At 40.0% G+C, this 25,719-nt stretch overlaps 1 protein-coding gene across 3 annotated transcripts in view; it reads right to left on the bottom strand.

The window, feature by feature from the left end:
* Positions 1-25,719, bottom strand: part of OSBPL3 (oxysterol binding protein like 3) — a 158,579-nt gene that overhangs the window by 25,404 nt on the left and 107,456 nt on the right. For 2 of the 3 annotated variants that reach the window (XM_074340883.2, XM_074340884.2), the window contains 7 exons: positions 25,093-25,196; positions 23,360-23,516; positions 14,089-14,219; positions 10,772-10,879; positions 4,565-4,699; positions 3,597-3,690; positions 1,605-1,855 (listed from right to left, as the gene is read on the bottom strand). In XM_074340883.2, the coding sequence (XP_074196984.2) occupies positions 1,605-1,855; positions 3,597-3,690; positions 4,565-4,699; positions 10,772-10,879; positions 14,089-14,219; positions 23,360-23,516; positions 25,093-25,196 (980 nt within the window). Of the gene's footprint in view, positions 1-1,604; positions 1,856-3,596; positions 3,691-4,564; positions 4,700-10,771; positions 10,880-14,088; positions 14,220-23,359; positions 23,517-24,792; positions 24,886-25,092; positions 25,197-25,719 lie in introns of all 3 variants that reach the window. The other variant, XM_074340882.2, reaches the window with a different exon arrangement.

The following is a 25,719-nucleotide window of genomic DNA, read 5'->3' as shown; positions in this document are numbered from 1 at the left end:
TACTGAGGAAGCAGGGGGGTGGGGGGGTGGGTGCGGTGGAGAGCAGACATACCCGTTTTGGGCTGGTAACAGGGGAGGAAATCTATGCAGGGGCCATGAGCAGACCCAGAGAACAGTAAACACAATCCCAGGATAAAGTTCCTGCTCAGTGCTTTCCGATACTTTCTCTTCCTGATGTATTGCGCTGGGAGGCAAAGCCTTTCCTAGAACTTCTCAAGGTCAATTATAACCAGTCAGCTGAATATCCTAACGGTCTCTAAATTGCCACAAGCATGAGACACCTTTATGAGTACTTTCATCTTCAAAGTCAACCGGTTTCTTTAAAGAAAAGAGCTGTCCACAGATGTTGACTTTTACCACTTGCCTTAGAAGCTATTTGCTTCCCTTTGTTCAGCAGAAATTCTCTGGGGAAGAGGAACAAAAAAGATTGAAAAGATACGCAGCCTGTTTTTCTCTCCTATTCTTATTATCACTAGTATCAAGAAAGCCTCTTTGATGGGAGAAGTCCCTGGGGAGTGTGTGGAATGCCTATGGGATGTCTCTTTTCACCCAGTAGTTCGATTTCCACGTAATCTTTAAATCACTAAAGAAATGAAGCTTTAATGAGGGCTAAAACTACAGAATGCTTAGAATTTAGAAAAGAATGGTGTCTTCCACCAGTGAGAGGGTGACTTAATGGCAAGTTCCTGATGCCAAGGGGGCATGCCAACTCCAATTCAGCCAGTCAGCAAATGCCCAGGACAGAGACTATGCACTTGGGGGAAAACACCAGTGTCCCATACAATGACGTTAGTGTTGAGCAGGTAGCATCTGAGAAGGCAAAAAGAGGAAGAGACACCCAATTTTGAAGAACAACATCAGCCACAGTCACAGAGAGGGCTGATTTGGCCAGTCTTACAACCTAGGTACCCCTTCCTGCCACCTGCACAACACAGGGAAAGGATGGGAAACTCTTGGAACACTCTGCATTGGAAGGGATACCGAGAAAAGAAGGTACATTTTTCTAGGATGAGGTGTTTTTGTTGTTGTTGTTGTTGTTGTTGTTTTTATCTCTCTATAATAAGGGCAGGGCACAAAAAAACAAGAAGAATCTTATGTGAAAACCTGTTCTGTGAATGTTATTTTTGAAGATGTAGGATCCAAAGGGACAATTCCAAAAATAAACAAAAACATTCTCAAGGGCAATTTACCCCGACAAGAAAAACAGCTTGAGAATTAAATTCTGTCCACCCGGGATAGTAAAAATAAATACCCAGACAGCCCTCCAGACATATTTTCCAGACAGGCATATCAGAACAATCACATGGAAGGTTCTGGAGAATGAGGAAGTGCAAATTCACAGACCAGAACTATCCCAGGGGCACCATCTGTCACAGGAAAGCCCCCACTACAAATGGCAAATCCTGACAGGCTGACTGAACAGAGCCAGGGAGAGGGGAACCAGATGTCACTGAACAAAGAACCTGTGTGTCTAAAGAACAATCCCAACGAACACCGGAGGGGACTAGAGCTCTGGCTCAGCCCATGTTGGCTCTGCTGGCCGGTGGATGGCCAGGTGATGCAGGCGGAGGCCGGACAATGCCCTTGGAAGGCTGACTCCTCACCATCCTCTCCATGGCGTTGGGGATGTGTGCGGCCTTGTCCAGAAGTTCGCTATACTCCAGCTCCTCGCAGAGCCTCTGCAGCGTGTTCAGAGGTTCGTTTAGCTCCACGGGCATGGCCACTTTAGACAGGTCCTTCCCTATGTTGTTTCTCAGGATGTTCCACAAGCTGATGTTACTGGTGTTGGGGCAGGGCGCCGGCAAGCAAGTTCTCCTTTTGGACTTCACTTCCGCACGACTTTCCGTAACAGGCTCTGAAAAGGAAGGAAGCCTCCTGGTCACTATAAGGTTTTTTACTCTAAATAAATATTTAACGTTTATCTTTATAAAGTCAGTCATTCTGAATAAAGAGGCTGCTTTGATGAACAGAAAAGGATAAAACTGGAGTCACACTGTGCAGTCTCATGTAAATTTAAGTACCTGATTAACTGTTGAATTTGTTCTTATGGCTCAACGTGGGCAAAAATCTGATTTACCAGTAGCTGCAAATGATAGTAGTTTTCAAAAACAGTTTTGCATGTAATCTCAAAATATTTTCTTTGATTACACTACTCTAATCTTGAAAGAATACTGTGTGATGACTGCTACTAACAGCTAATACAGATCTACCTTTTACTCTAGGGCAGCAAGTCTTCTAAGCATTGTATATATCTCACTTATTTTCATCACAATCTCTTGAGGTAAACAGTATTATTATCCCCATTTTACAGAGGAAGAAATTGAGGCACAGAGCAGTTAATTAACATGCCATAGAACACACAACCAGAGAGTGGCAGAGTCGGGGTTAGCCGAGGAAATCTGATTCCTGAATCTATATCCCAAATAATTTAACCTCCCCACAGTACCCATCATGGTGAAGATCCTAGTATGTGCCTGCTGATTTGAGGGGGAAGAAATTAATAGGAAGCACTCTAAATACCTAGTATGTAGGATGGGCTCAGAGAAATTCTCGTGTATTAATTTACCAAGACCTGGATCCAATCCTATTTCATTTTGTAGGCAAAATAGCATCATCAACACAAAGGCTATTTCTAGATCCAATCTTTTCAGTAGAGTACTGATGTTGATAAAATTAAAATTACCTGCCTTTTTTGGTGATCCCCAAAGAGTAGCCTCTTTGGCATTCAGATAACTCATCATCATCGTAGTTCACACATATTGACTGGGCTGGGAAAGCACTGAAATATCAAAAAGGACCTGCCATGGTCCCTGCCCTCCATGTAGAGATGAAAATAGGTGGTGCTCTGGGTATCCAATGCAAGGCACAGACAAACCGAGAGACCTCAAGGCACACTGAGTACCGAGACTGGGAGTATTTGATGCCACAGAACCAAAGCAGAGAACGGCCAATGAGCACATTCCTCCTAAGGGCACTTTGTGAAACAGACCTCAGTCTGCTCACTGAATTTTTAAATCAGAGCTGTTTGGGGATAGTCAGGCAGTCCAGGTACCCCGTGGTTCCAACTAACATTTCCTAGGCACCAGCCAGTAATAAATGGGCATCTTAGGATACCTTGAGGGCCCCTTCTCCCAGAAGGTATAAGTTTGTTATTTTAGATGTGTTATCGTAATGAATTTGGAGCTTAATTACCACTCAGACTAGACCTTTTTTATATAAGCCCTACAGGACTCCTAAATTATGAAAACTGTTAGATACCTAGAGGCAAAAGCTGGATTCTAACATTCGCAGACAGAATGTTTGTCCATCAGGGATATCTGTCACACTGATCTTTGATGTTTATATGTTAATTGGTACACCCTCACTTTAGCATATAGAAATTTATGCAAGCAGACAAACTTTTTTGAATGAATCTACTTTTCACATGTGAGTGCTGTCCCCCACCTAGGTTATAAAAACCTTGAGGGTGGGACCATGTCTGAATTGTCTTGTATAGTACTTGATACAGTTTTCTACCTGCAGCAGGTTCTCTGTATATGCTTATTAATATTCTGTGAAAATCCAAACTTTCAGAGATCAAATAACTTAAATCTTACCCAAGGTCTGTCTCTCATTATCTAAATCATTACTGAGATTGTCCAAGGAAAGGTTATCACTTATGTCACTGACATATGAATCATCCTCAGAAACCTACAGGAAATAAGAAATGCCACGCATTAGAGCAAGAATAAACAAGCCAGAGTTTCATAAAACTTTTACTCAAATCATCAAACATTTTGAATCCCACATTACAAACCTAGAGAAATAATTTTAGATGCTGTTTTCATAGAAGCCCATACACCAATCTGCCTCAGAGGTGTTTGCAACAAACACCTGTTATTAAAATCCTTATGCTTTCCTGATTTGTTCTCACAAGGAAAACACACGTAAACTCAAGATTTTAGTTGCTATTAAAATTCTTATTAATTCAGGCTGCAATGTTCAGAATGTGTTAGTGTTAAGGTAGAATGAGTTACAATTTGTCTTTGAACTAGTTGTGAAAAAAAGAATCTGCGATGGAAATTAATAAACAAGATTAGTATTTCTATACTGAAAGGGTAAAATTATTAATACATGCTTACACACAGCAACGCCAGCTAGGATACTTGCCTATTCATGAAAGTATGATTTTGTGCATCAACTGGAAACATATTATAGTATAATAACCACATTATAATAATCATAATATAATTGTATATTAGAAATTAATATAGGTCAAATTCAATGATTCAAAAATATATAAGGTGCTAATTTCTGGCCCTGTAGTAAAAATATTACATTATCAAATAGCTCATAGTCAAAATTATTAACCTGCAACTGAAAAGATGTACAACAAATCAAGTAACAGAAATGAGGAAGCACCCAACACCTACATTCACAACCTGTTTTACTAAGATCTTGTATCCTTTTGTGCTTCTGGGGTATAAAGGCCATTGCGTTTAGTGTTTCTAAACATGGGTATTTACTGGACAGGAAAAGCAACAAAAGAGATGTTGAGGCACCTAACTGAAAATAGTGCTCAAACCTCATTTTCTGAAGAGCTTGGAGATAACAGAACTTCCTGTGCGTCAAAAAACTCTGAGAGGGAGTCAGTGATGGAGAGTCTACTCTCATTGGAAAGCTGATGGACCAGTGGTCGGTTGTCATCTGTGGAGTTTTCCTAGTTGAAATACAAAAAAACCAAAAATGCATATATTTAGAAACAATCTCAAGAGAAGCAAAATAAACAACAGATTTTCTTGCACGATACACAAGGTCACAGGCCCATGCAAAGAAGAAGCTCAAAGCAGAGGTTAGCTCCTGAGTTGAGGGCAACAAGCATCACACAAGGTAAAAGGAAAAACGAAGGTCTCCCCTAAAATGGGCCCCTTACTGACAGGGACCATCACTGCTCAGGCACATGAACAAGTCTCAGACCACTCTTTGTTCCATTTAAGAGGGGAAACATTCCAGTGCTCTCTGAATCATATCCACTTACTCTCTACTGCTGCAAGATGTTTCTTTTCATCCTAAAATTTCCTCTGAATTATACTGAATGTATATCCTTGCATGGCTGGTTCAGAGCAACATAGCTTTCTTCTGCCCCGACACGCTCACTGAGGCCAATATGCTGCCTTTGAGGCGTCCCTTGACAAATAAACATTGTTTTTGGGTTGTGGTGGCAGATCATTCATTTTTCATGGATGAATGAGGTAAATTCTCTTTGTCTCTCTCCAACCACAATGACTCTGCAAGGGAAGGAAGTCCCCAAGCCCCTTTAGAAGCCTCTACTCAAACAGCACAATAGAGTATCATGATTTTCTCATCTCGTCTGGCCCTCCACCCCTACTTCACTGGGTCTAGACTTTCCTTCTGGGAAGCATCCAAATACATTGGGAATGTGCTTTCTATTCAAGTTGCAAGTGAAAATTCAGTTGACCTCCACAAATTGAGCAACTGCTTTGTGCTGGCCAGGGAGGGATATCATGATGAATGTGACAAGGTTTGTGGCCAGAACGAGAGGTGCAGAGAATGCACCCGACACACAAGACCAAGACCATGGAGCAGAAAGAGCTTCAGAAGCAGAGGGGAAGGCGAGATTGACTCTAGAGGGGGCTTTGCTTTGGCAAGGGCTTCACAGCAAAGGTGACACCCGACTCGACCTTGAGGAATGAGAACAGATTCAGGACAAGAGGCTTCAATTTCTCCCAATCAGAGGAGATTGTTGCCTTGAACTTCCCGACAGCTCACATTTCTCACTGGGCTCATAAAGGAGCTGTTTCTGCATCAGTATGTGTCTGGCCATTGAGTCCTAGGATCATATGGGGAACAAAAGTTATCGCACAGTATGTCTTTCCCGGAAGTGTGGCACATTCAGGACACAGTGCTCAGCCTCCTAAACAAATTACACCCAGGATGGGGATGCTATGACAGGAGGGCCACAGCAGATTTGCATAATTCATAAAGGGCAAGCGATCTCTTTGTGAAGTGTTTACTTTAGGAACATATTTAAATGTGTGTCCCTTCCTCTTGGATTCTTCCTAAATAAGATAGCTGGTCAAGGGATTTGTTGAAAGATCCTACACATTTTAATATCCATGTATCTTTCTGAAAAGCCGTCTTCTTCCCTACCCTAACAAAGAGATCACTGGAGGAGCTATAAATATGTACCACAGCTGTCACCTTCAAGGGAGAGGTCTCTCTCCTCAAAAGAAGAGACACACTGTAGCGAATAACAGAGCCACTTTCATGCTCACTGAAACAATAGAATTGTTCTTTGGTGTGCCACTGCCACGTAAGACTCTAATGATTTATTTACTTGTTCTACTCATTAATTTAGTACCAGTCACTCCTGCTTCTCTCTACCTTTCTCCTCTGAGACTGATGGGTCAGAAGGATTTCTTGGCTAATCCACACTGAAAATAACACACCTAACCCTTTCTGCTGTTTCATTCTTCTAGCAACTTCCTATTAATACCTGCTGAAACCTCAGTGGGACTGCAGCAGCCCCAAGTCCCCAGTGCAGTGTCTTGGACAACACAGGACCTCATCTATTAAAATATGGATCTAATCGATTCAATAATATCCCCTCAGGTTTGTAAAGCATGAGTGGTTGTTTATCTATTTTTTACATCACAAAAAGATAACTAAACAGAAAAGGGAGGGGACCTTCACAATCCGATCACGCTAAAACAACCACTGTAAGTATTTTGATACAATGCTCTACAATCTTTTTATACATATAGCTTTGCTTTGAAATAATTGTAATCTCTATCTAATTTTATAAACTTCCCCCAAACAACAGTGTGCCATAGTACATTTCTTTTTCAAAATTAACATTTGTTCTGAGGATAAAAGAAATGTGTTCAAAATAGAAAACAAAAAATATAAATAAAATAAACCTTACTTAGTCCCATCACTTAGGTGTGGCTCCTATTAAGCTGTTGGTATATTTTTTTTTTGTATTAAAATATATGTGTATAGATTGTCTAAGTTTGGAAAACTGGGGTCACACTGTACATAGTCTTTATATATAGTCTGCTACATTCACTTACCATTACTGTGAAATTTCCCCCAGGCTGTTGACAGTCGTTTGAGACCATGAACTTGAGTTGATAGATAATATTTTATTATAATTGTGTGTCATAGAGGAACCATTTCATTTATTGGATATTAAGGGTGTTTCCAAATTTGTAAAGATGGTGAGCCTGTTCGCAAAGGTGTCGCTGATTGTTTCTCATTATTCCTTAGACTCAATTCTCAGAATTAGAATGGTTAAAAATGTTTAAGGCAAAATATATATTACCTAATTACATCAACGACTAATAGAACTTCTGTTTTCTCTATACCCTTAAAGACACCAAATACTCTTATTTAGAAATATTTTGTGCTAATCTAATTGTTTTAATTCACATTTCTTGGTTAAGAATTAGGCTGAATGTGTTTTTTTTTTTTTCCTTTTTCAAAAACTAGCTATAGAGATGTTAGCATTGGAGGAAGTTGGGTCAGGGTACATGCCCTCCCCCCCAATTTCTTTACACCTCCCTATGAATTTATAAGTATTACCAAATAAAATATTTTTTTAAAAAACATCTGTATTTGGGAGTTTTAGTGAATTGTGTCTTTTTTCCCCATTTATTTGTTAAGGTCTTAATTTGCCTGCTATTATTTATTATTTACAGATTAAATACATTTTCACCTATTTATTAGGTTAGTGCAAAAGTAATTGCAGTTTTTGCAATTATTTTTATTCAACATTTTAAACTGCAATTACTTTTGCACCAACCCAATAGCATTATCTAAGTCTGTTGTTCTCAATGAAAATATTTTTCCTAGTCTATTATTTGCATTCTTATTTTTTCATACACGCCATCTTTTTTTCCCTAGCGGGGAAAAAGGTAGCCAAATCCAGTCAACATTTCTTTTGTAACTTTTCCTATTGCTACCACATTTAGGAAGTCCTCCCTACTCTAGCCATTTGATAAGTGTTTCAATCAATGCTTTTCAGTTTGAATTTTTATATTTAACTCTGATTCACTAGTGATTCATTTTAGTGTGGAATGAAAGATTTAAATTGCTTTCCAAATTGCTTTTGAGCTGTGCCAACCTAACTGATTGAATAATCCATCTCTTTCCCATTGATGTCTGAGCTGCTTCTATCATATATTTTTTTACCTGAGATAATTATCCTTCCCATTCTTACACTATTGCCACTGTATTTTCTCTCCTGGAGTTTCACTCTGGATGTTATTTTCTGGTTTGGCATGTCTTTCCTCATTACAAAGCAGGGGGATGCTGTTGAGAAAACAAGTGCTCTGGACTCATTAGACGTGGACTTAAATCCCAGCTCTAGCTCTTACTAGCTGTGTGCCCTGGAGTAAGTAATTTAACCTCTCTGGGCTTTAGTATCCTTGTCTCTTAAAATTTAATCATCACTTATCTCACAGAGTTATGATTTTGCAAGATAATGCATTCACACACACAGAAAATAGCAAGCAGGCAGTTAAAAGAATTAAGTTCCCTTCTTCTTTTTTAGACTTTTCTTTAATGTTCTTGCTAACTTAGTCTCTTAAATAGACTTTAGCTTTCCTAGAATGTTCTCCCCGGTGTCACTTGGCCTTTCATTTGGCATACACAATAATATAAAATCACCTAAGAACACATAACCCGATAATATTAAGTGCTCCCATTCAGAAATATAAACTAACAGGATTTGATAGGATGTGGGAGTAATTTCTGATAGGAGAGAGGAGATTTTAGACTCCAAGTAGATTTTAGAACACTAAAGGTGGGTAATTTGTGCAGCTAAAAGGTAGCAGAAAGTGAGGAAAGAAAGTGAGTGGCCCTAAAACCAGAGTATCCTGGGCTGACCCACTGTGGGGACGGTCATTCCCCACAGTGGTTGAGGTGTCTCCGAGCTACTTAAGAAAAATAAACTGGAGTTGGTTTGTCAGGCTCTGGGGCGGCCATTTCCACTCACTCTCTTATTTCCTCAGGAAACAGTGGCTTTTCCCTTACTGGGAAAGTTAGCCTGTGTCACTCTGTGAAAAGCAGGATAAAACATGGGAAACAGAAAAACCACTGAAAGAGGAATGAGATAAATGAGACAACTGCATCATCAACTCAAGACTCCAGAAGGCTGTTTCAGAAGGTGTGAGTCAGAGGCGATGTTATCACTCTTCCTCCAGGACCACTGACAGCATTTAAGCCTTCAGGTACATTACTTGTGAAATCAATGTAAAAACATGCATTTTAAAAGACGTGTGGTTTCGGTTTCCTTTCCAAAATTCAAAAATCCATACATGAAGGGTCCACTTGCCATAGAACTGTAATTCTGTGATAATGCTATTCAAAAGGTAAGTACTGCCTGGAAGCAGACACGAAACCCCATAGAATACCGTGACATTTGGCATCAAACAACTCTCAGCGATGGCTGGTATGGTGACTGGGCCCGGCTTCAGCAAATGTGCAGATTCGCGAGACAGCCCACCCAGTTACCACATGTCTCTGCCCAGGCCTAAAATGAAGACCACCACAGGTCAGGTTTAGGGGCTCCGTCCTGCAAGGGACTCAGTTTCGGTGTGGGCTAAACTGAGTGAAAAGATGTCTTTGGGGGGAATGAGTGTGTAGAGGAATTTCATAGTCAACCACTGACTTGTGTCTCAGAAGTAGTAAGAAACCAGTGAGCCTCTGCAGAGAGAGGGGAACTCCCTCAACAAAAGAGGGGGTCCCTCCCAGCAGCATGTGGCACAGTCTGTGCTTCAAATGGGGGTGGATACCTGGGCCTGGCAGTCTGTGCACTGACTGATTTCAGCCTCTAGTCTTTTCATATCCGACAAGACACAATAGCTTCCCAAGGAGGGAAGACACTGTGTGAGGGTGAGGATTTAGTTTTCTTTGAGGACAGGAAAAGGGTGGATTAAGATTAAACATTAGAAACTCCTTTTAAAAATTTACACACACCCCCACCCCCACACACACCTTGTATATTACCTTCCTTATTTTTTTTTTTATCTTAAATGCACTCAGTCTAATAAATTCGTTAATAAAAACACTGGCACATCTGAGACCGGCATATAAATATAAGGGAGAACTAAAAACAGTTTTAACGCTTAGTACCCTTTTCTACTTCTCAAGCAATCCACTTGTATTTTTCTGAAATTTCTCATATGGAACACATTCAAAGAGTATTTTGGATAAACATCCCACGTCTTAAGAAAAGACATTTTTAACATACTATTCGCCGACCAAGACACTTCAATTGTTATACAATATTTTTTTCTCTCAGAAGATAAGGTTGTACTTTTAAAAGAAAAAAAAAAATCACAGGCAAGGAAGACGGGAACAGCTGCAAAAAAAGAGTGGTTCTCACAGAGGAAGCAAAAGACTTGCAGGGAGGAAACTGGGTTACTAAGGTCAGAGAAATTGGGGTTTCTTCAGAAGTAACAGGAGAAAATAATGTCTGTCTCTCTACAGTTCCCACTCCAGTCACACCTAACAAAAGGGGTGATACTTAGGAGGAACATGGGGGAAAGAAATACAAAGGGAAGAAGAGTTCTGAGGAAGAAAAACAGCTGATTTAAAATGCAGTTAGCAGCAGACTCTCAAGAAAGCCTTGGGGGGGCGGGGGTCGACTCCCAGACACTGCCTCTGTGGGAGGCAGCGACGTGAGCAGCACTTAGGAGGGGGAGGCAGGGAGACAGGGAGCCAAGTGAGGTCGGGGAGACATTACCACACAAGAAGCCATACCCACCTCTGCCAGGCCGTCACTGGACTTGGCAGCAGCAGGGGGGTCGAGGAGCAGAGACTCAGCATGGATTCTGCATAAGCGTTCTTTAAGATCTGTGTTTTGTGCTAGGGCCTGGAACATATTAAAAACAGGGTTTCAGAAAAGCACAACAGTGGGCCCCTGGTAACAGAACCCTGGACTTTTTACTTGAATGCTATCCAACAGAATACCGGTTCTGATATGCCTGGGAAATAAAAGATATTAAACTCTGCAAATGCTGGCTCTTCTCTAATCTCATTTCCAGAGACAGAGGGGTGGGTAAGGTTCTCCTTTGAGTGGAGAAGGAAATCACCAACAACTTTGGCTCTTATTCTGACTAGTGGTTTCGTAGCCCCTCTTCCTTCCCAGCTGTATTTACAGTGTCCCTGGTATCCCCAGGGGACTGGGTTCCAGGTCCCTACATGGATATCAAAATCTGCGGATGCTGAAGTCCATTATACAAAATAGCGTAGTAGTCACATGTTAGCCTATGCACATTCTCCCGTATACTTTAAATAACCTCTAGATTACTTATCATATCTAATACAATGTATATGCTATGTAAACAGTTGTTATACTATATTGTTTAGGGAATGACAAGAAAAAAGTCTGTACATGTTCAGTACAGATGCAACCATCACAACCGTCTTCAGGCCTGACTACGTAATACACATCAGCAACAACATAACAATTTTTTAAAGAATATTTTCTATCCTTGGCTGAATCTGTGGCTCTGGAACCTGCGATGTAGTCTCTTTGGCCAGCTCCCTCCTTAATGATTCCAAGCTTCTCTCATCTTTAAAAAAGATGCTTCTCTCACCCTTTAAGATTGGCCATAATTTACTGTCATTTAATTATCATACCAGTTGAATTGGATCTTAGGAAGTATGCTGGGAAGTAGGATTATTTTGAGGATTAATTTTACTGTTTCCTAATATAGGTGTTGATTGTTTTATTCATTCTTCATGATTAAGATATTTTATTTTAAAAAAAGAAGTTACTTACCTGGATCAGGGCTAAGGATCAGGGAATGGGGGGTTGTGAGACAGGAGAACATGTAAGCCTACCCAGACCTCTTTTATCTCTCCCTGGGATGGTCCGATTCCCTACCCCAATCTCCCAGCTAGGAAGGAACTGGCTTGATGGTAAAGGAAGATGCTTTCATGCTGATATTCTGCGTGCTTCATGACCCACTGCTCTGCAAATCATCTGGCTTTGGAAAGGGACATGTTCACTGATTGTCCCCCCAGACACTCCCATAGTCAGCTCCCCAGGTGCTTGTACAGGATCTATCCTGTTAGCTGTCTTCCTGACACTCTTCCAAGAATCTCAGAGCCTTTCCCATCCATCAGGGCCCACAGGGTCCACCTGCTGAGAACACAGAAGGCTGTGGTACTGTCCAATCCACGGCCTGGATCGCAAACAAAACTGTTGGCTTTATTTGTTAGTACCCATGGATGGAATAGGTTATTTGGAAATTCCTGAGAATCATTTAGGAAACACTGAGTAAATGTTTCTTAAACACGCAAAAACAGGCATTGTTATCATATATCACTGGTATTTTAGGATAAGGGGCTAGAATCTATATCAGTGGCTAGAATCTTAGTATGGCCTGAAACATGTGTTATTGTAGTAGCTTCTTTTTTTCCTTTGCAAGCCATAGGCAGAAGAAAGAAAAATATCAGGATTGCACATACAACACAAACATATCCATCCTGATAGCTCTGAGATGACTCTAAAATTTTATTTTAACAAAGTCTTGACTCTAATTGGGAATCCAAGAGAAAAAGGAAAGAAAGGATCATTATGTTTTATCTTAAGTTTCCAAAATCCTAAACATGGGTGAGAGGGGACAACAACTCTGACCAAGGATACCTCAGCCAAACGCGTCTCTTTAACTAGAGGAGGGCAGATCTCCACTGGGGGAGGGAGAGGGAGAGGACATCACAATGAAAGGGACTTTGGGCGCCCATACAACTGAGGTACCTTCTAAATGTACTGAAAGCCAACCTACCGGGAACAAGAAGAAATGTTTTTCACCACTAAAAAACAAACTTAAAAAAAAAAGAACCACCTTGCTTCTCTCAAACCAAAACAGCATCCAGTGTGTATCTGCCTGTCCATCATCTGAAAGGGGGTGTTTCTATCTCTGACCTGAAGAACTCGGGGCCCGGAAGGGCAGACCACGTTAAGACTATACATGGAGTTGGTCTACTTTATTTCTTCTTTCTTTCAAAGGTAACATACTTGGACTGAGTGAATGAATAGTCCTTAAGAATTTTACCACAATAACATGTACTACTGGTAATGTATTTACCATTAACATTACACCAGAACGTTAGTTTTCTCAGTGACATGACGATAGAAAACACGAATGGATTGTTTTCTAGTTCTCTCAGTGCCTGCATTGGCTTCTGCAAATAAGATCCTAAAATTCATCTCCCCTACCTGACCCTAAATAGAAAGTTCAGGATTGCTTCCGATGGTAACTTCACAGGTGTGCACGCATTCTGCGTCGGAATTCCAAAGTACAAGCAAAGGAGAGAAGCAAATAGGTATGTCATTTTAAAAGTTCTCCAGCTTTTAGATAGATACAGAATGAGTAACCAGACAACATCAGCTATTGAAAATAGAGTTCAAGGACCCTGCACTTCAATGGAACCCAACTCTTCTGAGGAATAAACTGGAATCGATGGAAAAAAAGGAGAAAGAATGACTGACAGAATGGCTCACTGTTGCTACAAAGCAGAATGACTACCAGATGTTCCAGATGACTCACCTCTCTCTACCCATGGGTGGGGGGAGATAAATGTTTTGTGCTATCAAATCAAATCAAATAATTGTCACATCTTTGGAAGAGCGGTAAATAGGATCAGTGCTGCACAGCAGAGAAGATAACAAGAGTGTGAATTTAAAATTTCACTCTGCTGCCTGTCATTGGGAAAGTCAGTCTAAGCTTGTGAAGCCCGAGGTGTAGAAATCTCCAAACTGTCCGACTTTGTAAGCATAAACAAACGAATGTCACTCAGACACACATAAACACACACAAAAATCAAGATAAAGAGGAGGAAAGCAAATGTGAAGTATCTAATACTCAGTGAAATACTAGCTACGACGATTTGAGGTAGGCTCAGTTTTGATCTTTAGCATAAGCAGATCTGATGAAAGGTTAGCCTATAATTTGGATAATTTGTTTGGTTTGCTCATGAATTTTCAACACAACCATGCAGATGGAAAATATAAAAAATTCACGAGCCTGGACATGTTGTCAGACATTTCGGTGACATTGACGTGTAACTTACGGATGACAGGGCGCGTTTCAGGCCAATGACCTGGGCAGAGGGGGACGAGGACACATCCTGCTCCATCAGCTGCTTCAGTTTCTCTCTCTCGGTTGATATGGTATTAAAAGTTGACCTTAGAGTGAAGTAAACTATAGAGATAAAAAAAAAAATCATAAAAGGAATAAAGGAAGAGGCATAATTAAAAACAAGATACAGAGAGATGAGTGTCTTATAAAAGAACTTAGAAAAGTAACGACCCTGTATATTTTGAGTACAGCAAAGGTACACTCTAAATTGACTTTTAAAAAACACATCTGGAAGGTACAATACAACACCAGCAGTGAACCCTAATGTAAACTGTGGACTCTGGGCAATAACAGTGTGTCAGGGTAAGTTCTCTGATTATAACAGATAATCACTCTCGTGGGATATTGACAGTTGGTGGGGGAGGCCATGTGTGTGGGGCGTGGTATATGGGAATTCTATAAGCCCAGTTTTGCTGTGAACCCAAAGGCTGTAAAAAAAAAAAAAGTCTACAAAATATTAAAAATTACACACGTTTGTCAATGCCAAAGCCCCTGTCCACTATAACATTCCATGATTTTGTGACTTATCATCAAGATATTTTGACACTTGAAAGGACCATACTTCTGGATTCTCAATTATCAACAGTTAGCTTTGTTTGTATCCCCAAAGACTGGACATGTTTGGAAACAAAAGCTAATTTGTTCTCAGGGGGGAAATAGTAAAAATGCAGTGGAGAAACAAGACATCACCTTAACTAGGTGACTGAAATTAACGTCCAGTGAGAATGGCTCAGGTGTAATGGCCTGAAAAAGACACACTGTCATTTTTGTTGCATGCCAGCGGGGAATCATGAGGAAACATCAGACAACCCTAAAATAAGGAACATCCTATTTTTAAAAAGTGGCCTATATGTCCATTTCATCAAAGAGAAGGACAGGCAGAGGAACTGCTCCCAATTAAAGAAGACTAAAAAAGCATGACAATTACATGTAACACATGAGCAGGGACTAGATCCTGTCTACACTTAAGGGAGAAAGTGCTATCAAAGGACATTATTGGGATAACTGACAACATTCAAATATGGAAGATAAAATAAGTAAAAGTTCTGTCTCGATGCTAAATGTCCTGAATTTCATAACTAAACTGTGGTTAAGAATATCCCCTTTCTTAGGAAATATACACTACAGGGTGCAAAGGTGTAAAAAAAGACATGACGTTTGATTTCTACTCTCACCCAGTTCAGAAAAATAAGCTCACAGGCATGTGGATGAGTGTACAAAGAAAGAAAATCAATGTGGCAAAATATTAAAAATGGTGAATTTGGGTAAAGTATATATGAGAAGTGTTTTTCTGTATTATTCTTGACATTTGTAAGTTTGGAATTATTTCAAAAATACATTGGGTGCTACCTACCCTCTTCCTTATTAGTCCTTCCAGCTGCTTGACCCAGAATTCCCCACCTCTAAACTGGGCAGTCGGCTAGTCTGCTCACTTCGGTAAGCGTTCAGGTACAATGAGAGCTTAGCACCTGTAGGCACTCAGATGCCTGAACTGACATTTTAGAAACCATTCACACAAACAGCAAAAAATTCATCCGGTTTTGATTCCGGAATGTATAAGTCACCTCCTATGGATGAGGAGACTGCCATTTAAATTACTGATGATGGCTGTCACATTTGAATATTATTTTTCCAATTTCACTTATTACATTTTGTTTCAGAAGGGCAGGAAGAAGGAACAGACATCCTTCTCAAATGGCCTGGCATATGATTGAATTCCGCAAGGCTGCATGTTTAGAGGTATTGTTATTCAAGAGTGGCCTATTTAGTAGCACAGAAACTAAATACGTATTATTGGCTTACTTCCTTCATTGCACAGCCATGAAGACAACTGAACCTCTCTATAGGTTGTTGCTGAACTTGTCTGAGGTTGTGGTATTTAATGATAGACTTAGAGAATCTTCACAGTCATAGTACAAATAAGCAATTTGTTTAAAAACACAAATTACAGTGCTTCTGCCGACATATGACGGGTCAGGGTCAATAGGTACTAAATTTTCTCATAATGTCTACAGAACACACTTAACTCTCTGATTGGAGCAATTCAATAGAGCAAAATAATGGGCAGCGTAAGAGACTGACCAATAGTGTGGACTCTGACATCAGCCCTGGCTTCTTCCCAGCTCCATCACTTACTCATTATATGACTTTGGACAAGTATATGATGTACCTGAACCCCAGGTCGCTTATTTGTAAACAGGGATAATAACACCATTTACTTTATAAGATCATTATGTGGATGAAATGAGATAATGCAGGCAAAGCACTTAACCCAATACATAGCACATAATAAAGAATGTCACTGCAATAATAATAGGGACGCTGATAAAAGAAACACATGATAATGAAAGTGGTGGTGCCCTGCAATCTCTTAAAATATGGGCAGTAGTTTGAGGAGGATTCTTTAGTCTCTTGCCAGGACAACACCTGTAAACAACTGCATGCAGGGTAGAGGTCTGTGAATGAGATTAACCAGAATCTGTTGAGCAGTAGAAGAGCAGCCTCAGCTGGAAAGCAACAAGCCCCGCAGTTAACTCACTGCATTTATTAGATAGGCACCCCCTTCTTTGCAGCGGCCACAGGATACCCAGGCCCTTCTGAGTAGGATCCCCGGGGGAAACCCCTTCAATGCTATGTGTTGTGTTTTTTTTGTAAGTTACCTTCAGTTTATTACAATTTTTTTCTTTTTTTTTAAGTGAGGTATAATTGACATATAACATTATATTAGTTTCAGGTGTACAACATAATGATTCGATATTTGTACACATTACAAAATGATCACAGTAAGTCTAGTTAACATCTATCACCTTACACAGCTACAAAAAAATTTTTTTTCACTGTCCTGTTTACTGCTCTAAATGAAATAAACGTGGCACTCAGCTGGCTGCCACTTTACTAAATCAATTCCTCTGGCTTTCAGATGGCCTGCAGGAAAGCAAGGCATTCAACCAAATTAAAAGATTCCTATTAAAATTTTTAAACTGGCAGAACATACGCCGTTTGGTTCAAAACGTATAGCTGACAAGACAGTGGTGGGCATAAAATAAGCAGAAAAATACACATATAGTCACTATATTTAATTTTAAGATCTAAGGCCCTTTCTAAACCACCTGACAAAGGGGCTCAGAAGACCAGATGCCCATGTATCAAATTTCTTAAATGACTGTTTAGGCCTACTCAGAGGACATTCAAATGGTCCTTCACAGCCTCCTAATGAGCCAGCACACACACAGCAATGAGGACAGGCTGCTCATGGGAGCCCATAGTTATACTAATCGTTAAAGACACATGATCCCAGAGGTCAGGAATATTCTCTGTGACAGGAGTGTTTTCTTCCTAATTTCTAACGTGATGCTAGAGAAAAAGAAAAAAGGAAAGATCCAAGTGCGTGTATCAGAGCTATGGATATTTGATAATAAACAAGACTGCAGCCAAAGTCTTAGATGCTCACAGCTACAAAGACTCTCGGATCACGAAGGCTACCACCACACAGAATGACCCACTGCACTCCATCTCTAATGTTCCTTGTCAAACGGCCTTCGGGCCCACGCTTCTCAGAGCATTTGCTGTCTCCCAAAGCCGTCCACTCTGTCTTTAGACTCTTCTAGGGGTAAGAAAGCCCTTTTTTCTCCTAAGTTGACATGTATCTCCGTGTCTCCTCATTGGTAAACAGAACGACTTCCTCTTTCGTCGGGTGTCCAAATAAATTCCGGAAGGCAATTATGGCATCTGTGTTTACTCATCTCTTTCCCAGACTGTCCCCCTCACTGGACAGCTTTTGAATTGAACGCCATAAGCACCATACAACCGACTTGGTGATCAGTACCTTTCCCGTTTCTACAGGCGCCCGTGCCGTCCATTTACGGAGTTAGACGGGGAGAGTACAGACAGCATGTTTGGATGGCCACGGCTGGTCAGGAAGGACACCTGGACTTATTACCTGAGCTCTCTTTTTAAATATGCTCCTTCTCTAGAAGTTTCTCAGCATTAGGAAAGAATAAGATCTTGAAGAAGACCGGAAACTCACAGACATCACTCTACAGCGGCAGTGTGATACAAGGTTAAGAAATCATAAGGCAAACATGAACCGAAATCCTACCTCCACCACTTCGCTGCCATTTAAATTCTGGATAAATCCTCAGTTTTCACATCTGTCTGTGTGGATCATGCCCATATGTCAAGAGGGGTTTGACGAAACAGTGACAGAACACGCTATTGTATAGCAGCCAATTCACAGGAGGACTCATTGTTTTTCTTTCCCCGTTTTTAATGAAAACCACATTTTGGTGAATTTTCTTTAAAATGTTAACATACCTAAACTACCTGGGGTAGTTGGATCTTCTGTAATCTGCTTCCTCTAATTTTCAAACCTCACAGGATGTCCATGGTTTTAAAATACTTTAACCCATATTCTAGCTGAATGGTTCTTTAAATTTAGACATATCAGGTAATTTAATTAAATGGTTCTACTTATTTACTGATGGTAATTTACATAAACACAATTGCTCCGCAGATTTTTATGCACTATTCTAAATTATGTTTGATAAATGACCTGGTTTTTAAGTTATGTATATCTTTTAGTTTTTAATCTATGAAAGTGATGTCACTCTGACACACTTGGCTTTTTATCAATACTTCCATAAGCGCAAAACCATTAAAAAATGACTATCCAATTAAAAGTCAACACAGGAAAAGAATCCAGGAACAAAAGAATACAAAATTAATAAGCGTTTAATTTTGTCCTACTGCCATGTTTCCCCGAAAATCAGACCTAGCCGGACAATCAGCTCTAATGCGTCCTTTCGAGCAAAACTTAATATAAGACCCGGTATTATATTATATTATATTATATTATATTATATTATATTATATTATATTATATTATATTATATTATATTATATTATATTATACTCTGTTATACTATACTATACTATACTATACTATATTATATTACATTATATTATGTAAGACCCGGTCTTATTTTACTATAATAAATAATATAGTAACATAAGACTGGGTCTTACATTAATTTTTGCTCCAAAAGACTCATTAGAGCTGATTGCCCGGCTAGGTCTTATTTTCAAGGAAACACGGGGTTAGCCTTTACATTTAAATGGAGATGTCTTTCAATGCAAATACCTTCCACAGACTGCAGAAGTATCTGTAAAACTAATTTATTTTTCCCTTCCAAGGGAGAACGTGAACATCCACTTCCATTTGGAGGACCCTGACCCCTATCCTACCCAATTCCTTGCTTTCCCACCATAAATCTGCTCACCTAACTCAGTAATTTGTTTCTATTACTAATAGAACACTCTGTCATAAAATACTCTTGTACCAATAAGCAACAGTATGAAATTATTTCTATTAAGTGCAAAATAATTAATCATAAGAGGTAATTACAGAATTTGAGAGCCAAAGGAGTCAGGACAACTACTTAGGATATTTAACAGATGAGGCAACTGAGGCCCAGAGAGGTTAACCAGTGAGGTCAGAGTCCCACAGCTAGTCAGTGACACAGGTGGCCTAGGATGAATGCCTGTCTTCTGTCTCTGCTGGTAATAGAGTGTTAGCTCCAAAATGGCTTATTATTTGCAGTGTTTCCTAAAGTATGTTTTTTAGGAACTTTAGTTCCAGGGTGGTAATAGCTGAGAGCTGTTTGGGGAGGAGGAAGAAGAATTTCCCAAATTGCATTGAAAATCATTGAGTTAAACAAAGCTAATGGGACTTCTGCTGCAGGACTTCTCAGGGCCTTTAATATAGACTGTTTCTTGTGTAAATGCAAAGGGGACCATAGTCAGCAACATTTTTAATCATGGAATTCTTTTGTTTTTAAAGCATGCTATGGGTAAAGTGTTCCATGAAATACAATTTGGGAAATGTAAAGGCTAATATATGCAATGTAAATTACTTATGACTTTTAGATGTTAGTATATTTTGTTCTTTGTTTGCTTATATGTGCCAGCATATACACAAAGCCAGACACATGAACCAATGCAAATTAGTTCAGCAATATGCCATAAAAATCAAATTTATAGTCCATAGTACATAACAAAGACTTTTTAGGATGGCTAAATGTTGGTTGCCTACCATTTGCTCTAACTTCTACAAAACAGGAAGGGTTCCAAGGCAATTAACAAGCTGAAGAAAAAGTAGGTAATACAGTACATTACAGCATCTGTAGAATTCTTGTCTTTAGTTCAGCGGCTCCAGAATCAGAGTCAATAGATTCGTGGTGCAGCCAAGAAAGTACAATCAAAAGTGTCAGTAACAAAATCAGGCTTACACTGGAGGAAAGGTGAAGATGCTTTGAGTCTGAATGCACGGAAGTCAGAAAGCATGCAAGGTCACTGGACTTAGCGCAAACCGGAGCGCTATCTTTATTCCACGAGGCCTCTGAGCTACAGCCTGTGTAAGAGATTCCCAAAGCTCTTTCAGCCTCTGCACAGACTTTATTTAATACCATAGGAACGGAACACAGCTTGTTAGGTTCCCTGTAGAAGCGGCTGTCGGTAAGCCCAGATGTTTGTGAACTAAGTGTGCCTGGACCTTTGCAGGAGCACAAACCTTGACCTAGTCGAGGTATGTGGCAGCTCTGCAGCCAGCTGGCTTTCACAAAGCCTGAAAGACAGAACAGCTGGCTGAGGTCCATTAGAGACCATCCCTGAGGTTGAGCTCTCTGCAGGAGGACAGGATCGATAGATGGACTCAAGATGGCCACCTCCGACCTGCTGAGGAAGCAGCTTCTTCAATGTAGGTACAATTCAGGCTGTTTCCCTTCTGCTGGGAGGCAGTCTTTTCTCTTCTTTAAAAAGACAGTTCATATTATTAAAAAGTAATGGTGTTTTATAGGCATTTTCTCCCACAAAGTCTAAAATGCAATGCCCTGATGACAATGGATCCTTTAACGGTAGAGAACACACAAGGGGTGTATGAAGAGCTTTAAAGGCGTGGGGCAGGCAATTCTGCCCACTTTACAGGTGGATCATACAACAGCACTGCAAAACACTGACAAAGTGCTAATGGGAGCTAGGACAAGAGTTTGCAAAGAGCATGAAATGGCTTCCTCATAACCGGTATATTTTATGTTTGTAGCATAAGAGAAGAAGAGAGCTGAGGACTCACCAATGTGAAGGAAGAAAACTACAGGGCTAGGAGAGCAAGATAACAGAGGAACTGTCTTCTTTCCTCCTTCAAACACCACTCCCATTTAAAAACTTTTAACCCACTTTCTCCCTTCAAAATGATAAATATAAGAAATTTTAAAATGTAAGCAGAAAGAATATAATAACTACTTGTAACTCCAGCTTCTATCACTAAAATGCTGGTGTATATCCTTTCACACTTTCGAGTGTACTTATATATGCCAGGTTTATATAGTTTATTTTTTCCAAAAAAAGGGGATCATACCTATATATCATCCTGTGGCCTTATATTTTTACTCGCTGACATGCTGTGAACATCCTTCTATGTCTATAAAAATAACCCTGGCTACCCCATCTGTAAGGGCAGTGAGACACCAGGTAAGGAGCTTGGACTGGGGTCAGGCCAGTTAGGATTTAAGTCTCAGGTTGGCTAATTTCTACCATATGACCTTCCGGGAGTTCTTTGGCTTCTCTAAGCCTCAGCTTTCTTATCTGCTCAACGGAGATTACGATAATGACTACTCCATAGGTTGCTGCTAGAATTAAATGAAAAGGTGCATGTAAAGTGCTGAATAAATACCTGACGTGACAGCTATGAGCTCAACATCAGTAGCTACTACTATTATGTGGCTATTGACTATTCCATCATACGATTGTATTGCATTTAAAAAAAATCCAATGCCTCTATTCTTGGGCATTTAGGTTATTTTAAATTTATTTCTACACGTTTTATTTTGAAATCATTATAGACTCATGGGAGAGAAGTCTCAGCTACCCTACATCCAGTTTCCCACAGTGGTAACATCTTACCTAACCACGATACACTACCAAAACCGGGAAATTGACAATGGGATAAACTACAGCTCTTATTCAGATTTCACCAGTTTTACATGCTCTCATTTGTGTATATGTGTGTAAGTACTGGTCAATGCAATTTGATGCTCTGTGTAGATTCATGGAACCACCCCCAGAAGGAGGATACAGACCTTTCTATCAGCACCAAGCTCCCTCTTGCTACCCCTTTATAATCACACCCTTACTTTTCCCCTTTCCCCCTCCTCCTTGTCCCTAACCTCTGGTGACCACTCATCTCTTGTCCATCTCTACAATTTTACCACTTCAAAAATGTTAATAAGTGGATACACTATGTGTATGATTTCAGTCAGCACGATGCCCTTGAGGTCCCTTCAACTGGTATATAACCAGCGTCTGCTCTTTCACACTGCTGAGTAGTATTCCGTTGTACAGATGTACCACAGTTTGTTTAACCATTTATCTGTTGAAGGACGTTTGGGTTGTTCCCGTCTTTGGCTAATACAAATAAACTTGCTCTAAACATTTGTGTACAGGCTTTTGTGTGGACTTAAATTTATATTTTCTCTGGGATAAATGCCCAGGAATGTAAATGTTGGGTTGTATGGCAAGTGTATTTTGTTTTATATAAAACTGCCAAACAATTGTCCAGAGTGGCTGTACCATTTTGCATTACCACCAGAAATGTATGAGTGATCCTGTTTCTCTGTATCCTCACCGGCATTTGGTACTATCAATATTTTTTTTTAATGTTACATATTCTATTACATGTGTGATAATCTCTCATTATGGTTTTAAGTTGCCTTTTCCTAATGGCCAATGATGTTGAACATCTTTTTCTAATTTTTGGATATCTTTATTGGGATAAATTTTTAAGTTAATTTCTACAAATTAATTCTTCAGTGTGGAGTTGCTGGATAGGCAAATTTTTTTTTTTAAAGTTGAAACATTATGTCATATTGCCCTCCAGAATAGTATCAGCTTATACCCCCATCAGCAGCATGTGAATTGCTCAGCTTTTAAATTATACCTAATGCTCTCACTATCTCCCCTAAAGGGTTAAAAAGAAGCTTCTTGCCAATATACTCCCTACTCCCAGGGAAATAAAATAAAAATTGGGTTGCCCCAAATCTCAATGGATCAGAAATGAGCCAACTAAAGTTCCCTCTTCAAGGACCTCCCACATTCAAACATGCATTTAACATTTTCATCAAACACATTAGGAAGAAAGGAAATTCATTTACCTTTATGGGCAATATGACACAGATCTTCTTGCATTTTAGAAAACTCTGATGAGGTTTCAGAGCCATCAGAAGAATTTTTCTCCTCTCCAAAATCTAGTGTTGATAAATTAGGATTGGAGGAATGTAGTCTTGGTTGGCCAGGAAAATGTTTAGGAACCTAGAGTGATATCAAAAGGAGATATTTGTTTGCAGATGCAAATTGCTTAGAATATTTACATGTTTCTAAGATTGGAAAGTAGTAAGAGAAGAACACTATACAGGTAAGTCTTTCTATTGAGTGATTACTTATAAGAAAATTAAATGAAAACTCAGGAAAGCACTTTCTTCTGTAAGTTGCTTTGGCTTCTTGCAAAAAATGAAAACGGGTGAGAAATCACATACACTAGTCCATCTTTATCTGTGGGGATAAGACCCCCAGTGGATATCTGAAACCATGGATAGTACTGAACCATCTAGGCACGCCATTTAAACCACATGAATTGTTTATTTCTGGAGTTTTCCATTTAATATTTTTAGATTGCAGTTGGTTGCAGGAAACTGAAACCACAGAAAGCAAAACTGTGGATAAGAGGGGACTGCTGTATTCTTTGGAAATGATAGAAGCATTAAAGCTATATGTTGAAGATGACAGCGAAAGCTGCCAGGCTCTTTCTCATTTGTACTTAATTCCTGCCTCTAAGCAATAATCATCTAGGATCGAAGTTGTTAATACAGCATAGGTTTAAAAATGGTTTCTTTATTTGCTCCTGGTGTTTCTACAAAATGAACTAACTTTTCACATATTTGTACACAAATCACTCTTTACATTGAAAGTATTTGAGTTTAAGTGTAAAGTTAAGTTTAAGTATAAAGTGCTTTGAATCAAAGAGTATACAAGAATATAGCAGATGGCCTATCCGTAACTTTCTGATTTATTTGGACCTTAACAATGTCACAATTTAATATGCAATGGCCAAACTGCAAATCTTGGCCTCTGGCTTAGCTATGCATTGGGAGAGTCAGCGGCTAGTATGACATAGTACACCTCTGATGGGAAATTGGGAGGTTGGAGACAAGAGGCAGAAGAGTGTCTGCACAATGTCCTGTTCCCAGAAACTCTAGCCAGTAGGCTCAGAGGGATGAGGAATCCACTGAGCAGCAGCAGAAGACACAGGTCAGAGCGCCTCCCCAAACAGGGAAGCGGGCAGGCAGGGGAAACCTAAGCTGTAGAAATGGCTGCAGCGCCCCTAATCTTATGCCATTTCCCCTTACTCAATATCCATTCCATGCCTATTCTAGTACCAGAAAATCCAAGTGACTGCTTTTATCTGTCTGCACAGGGTAGTTGAGGGAATATTCATTTATCTATTCTCCTGAGTCCAAATAGCTCTCAGCAGGTGGCACGCAGAGCAGGGCCAAGGAAGAAACCAGCCCGTTGGGGAAGCAATGGTTACCTGCAGCATTCCTTTAGTATCTTTGCCAATAGCTCTGGACCGCCACCTCCTGTGTGGTCTTTTCTCCTTTTTGGGACTTTCAAAAGCTCCACCCTTTGTTTTAAAACAGGAAAGAGAGCACAGACAGTAAGGTCCACCAAACCAAGGGGGGGGAAACGCACAGCAAAGTGACCACCTCCATCCCCTCGACACTTGGCCGAAGCCACTGACCAGACAAGATCCCACTGATAGTGGAAGGCGGGGAGGAGAAAGGAAAGCAGAAGAACGTCAGAATGTAAACAGAAGAGGGAGCTGGCTCACCTGGATGGCGTTGATGGCTGGCGCTGAGTATGTGCGATGCAGGACATCCATACTTTGAAGGAGCTGGCTCATTTCCACCAGGTAGGCGTGACAATGTGCCAGGTCTGCAGGGCCAAAGCAAATGGCGATTGAGAAGCATTTCTCTTGGCACTCAAGGTTCACTATGCTAGCCTCAGCTACTTTTCTTATTTATCTATAGTGATTTACATCTGTTAGAATAGAAAAATTTTCACTTCCTTTTTTACAAGAGAGGCAGTAGATGGCTGTGGTGAACAGCATGGATCTGGAGAACCAGGATGCCTCCGTTTGAATACATGGAATGACCTGTGAATCTTGGGCAATTTATATAACTTCTCTGCGCCTCAGTTTTCTCATTTGGAAAATGAAGATAATTATATGCCTAGCTCACAGGACAGCTATGAGTTAAATGAGTTGATATGCACAGCACACTTTGAGAGTGCTGGCACCTTGTAAACATTAACTAAATCAGCCATAATCACCATCATCACCATCATCATCATCGTTTCTAATACTCAATAACAGGAGGTCACTCTCTGATTCTCTGATTATAAAGACCCCATACAAGTTAAATGGTTGAAAATAAAATGAAGGTTGTACTGGTCTCTA

The sequence above is a fragment of the Rhinolophus sinicus genome, chromosome 4 (assembly GCF_057876585.1).
Source record: "Rhinolophus sinicus isolate RSI-liver-muscle chromosome 4, RSI-T2T, whole genome shotgun sequence".
Classification (NCBI taxonomy): Eukaryota; Metazoa; Chordata; class Mammalia; order Chiroptera; family Rhinolophidae; genus Rhinolophus; species Rhinolophus sinicus.
Note: the sequence above shows the minus strand (reverse complement) of the source record. Positions and strands in the feature narration are given on the sequence as shown.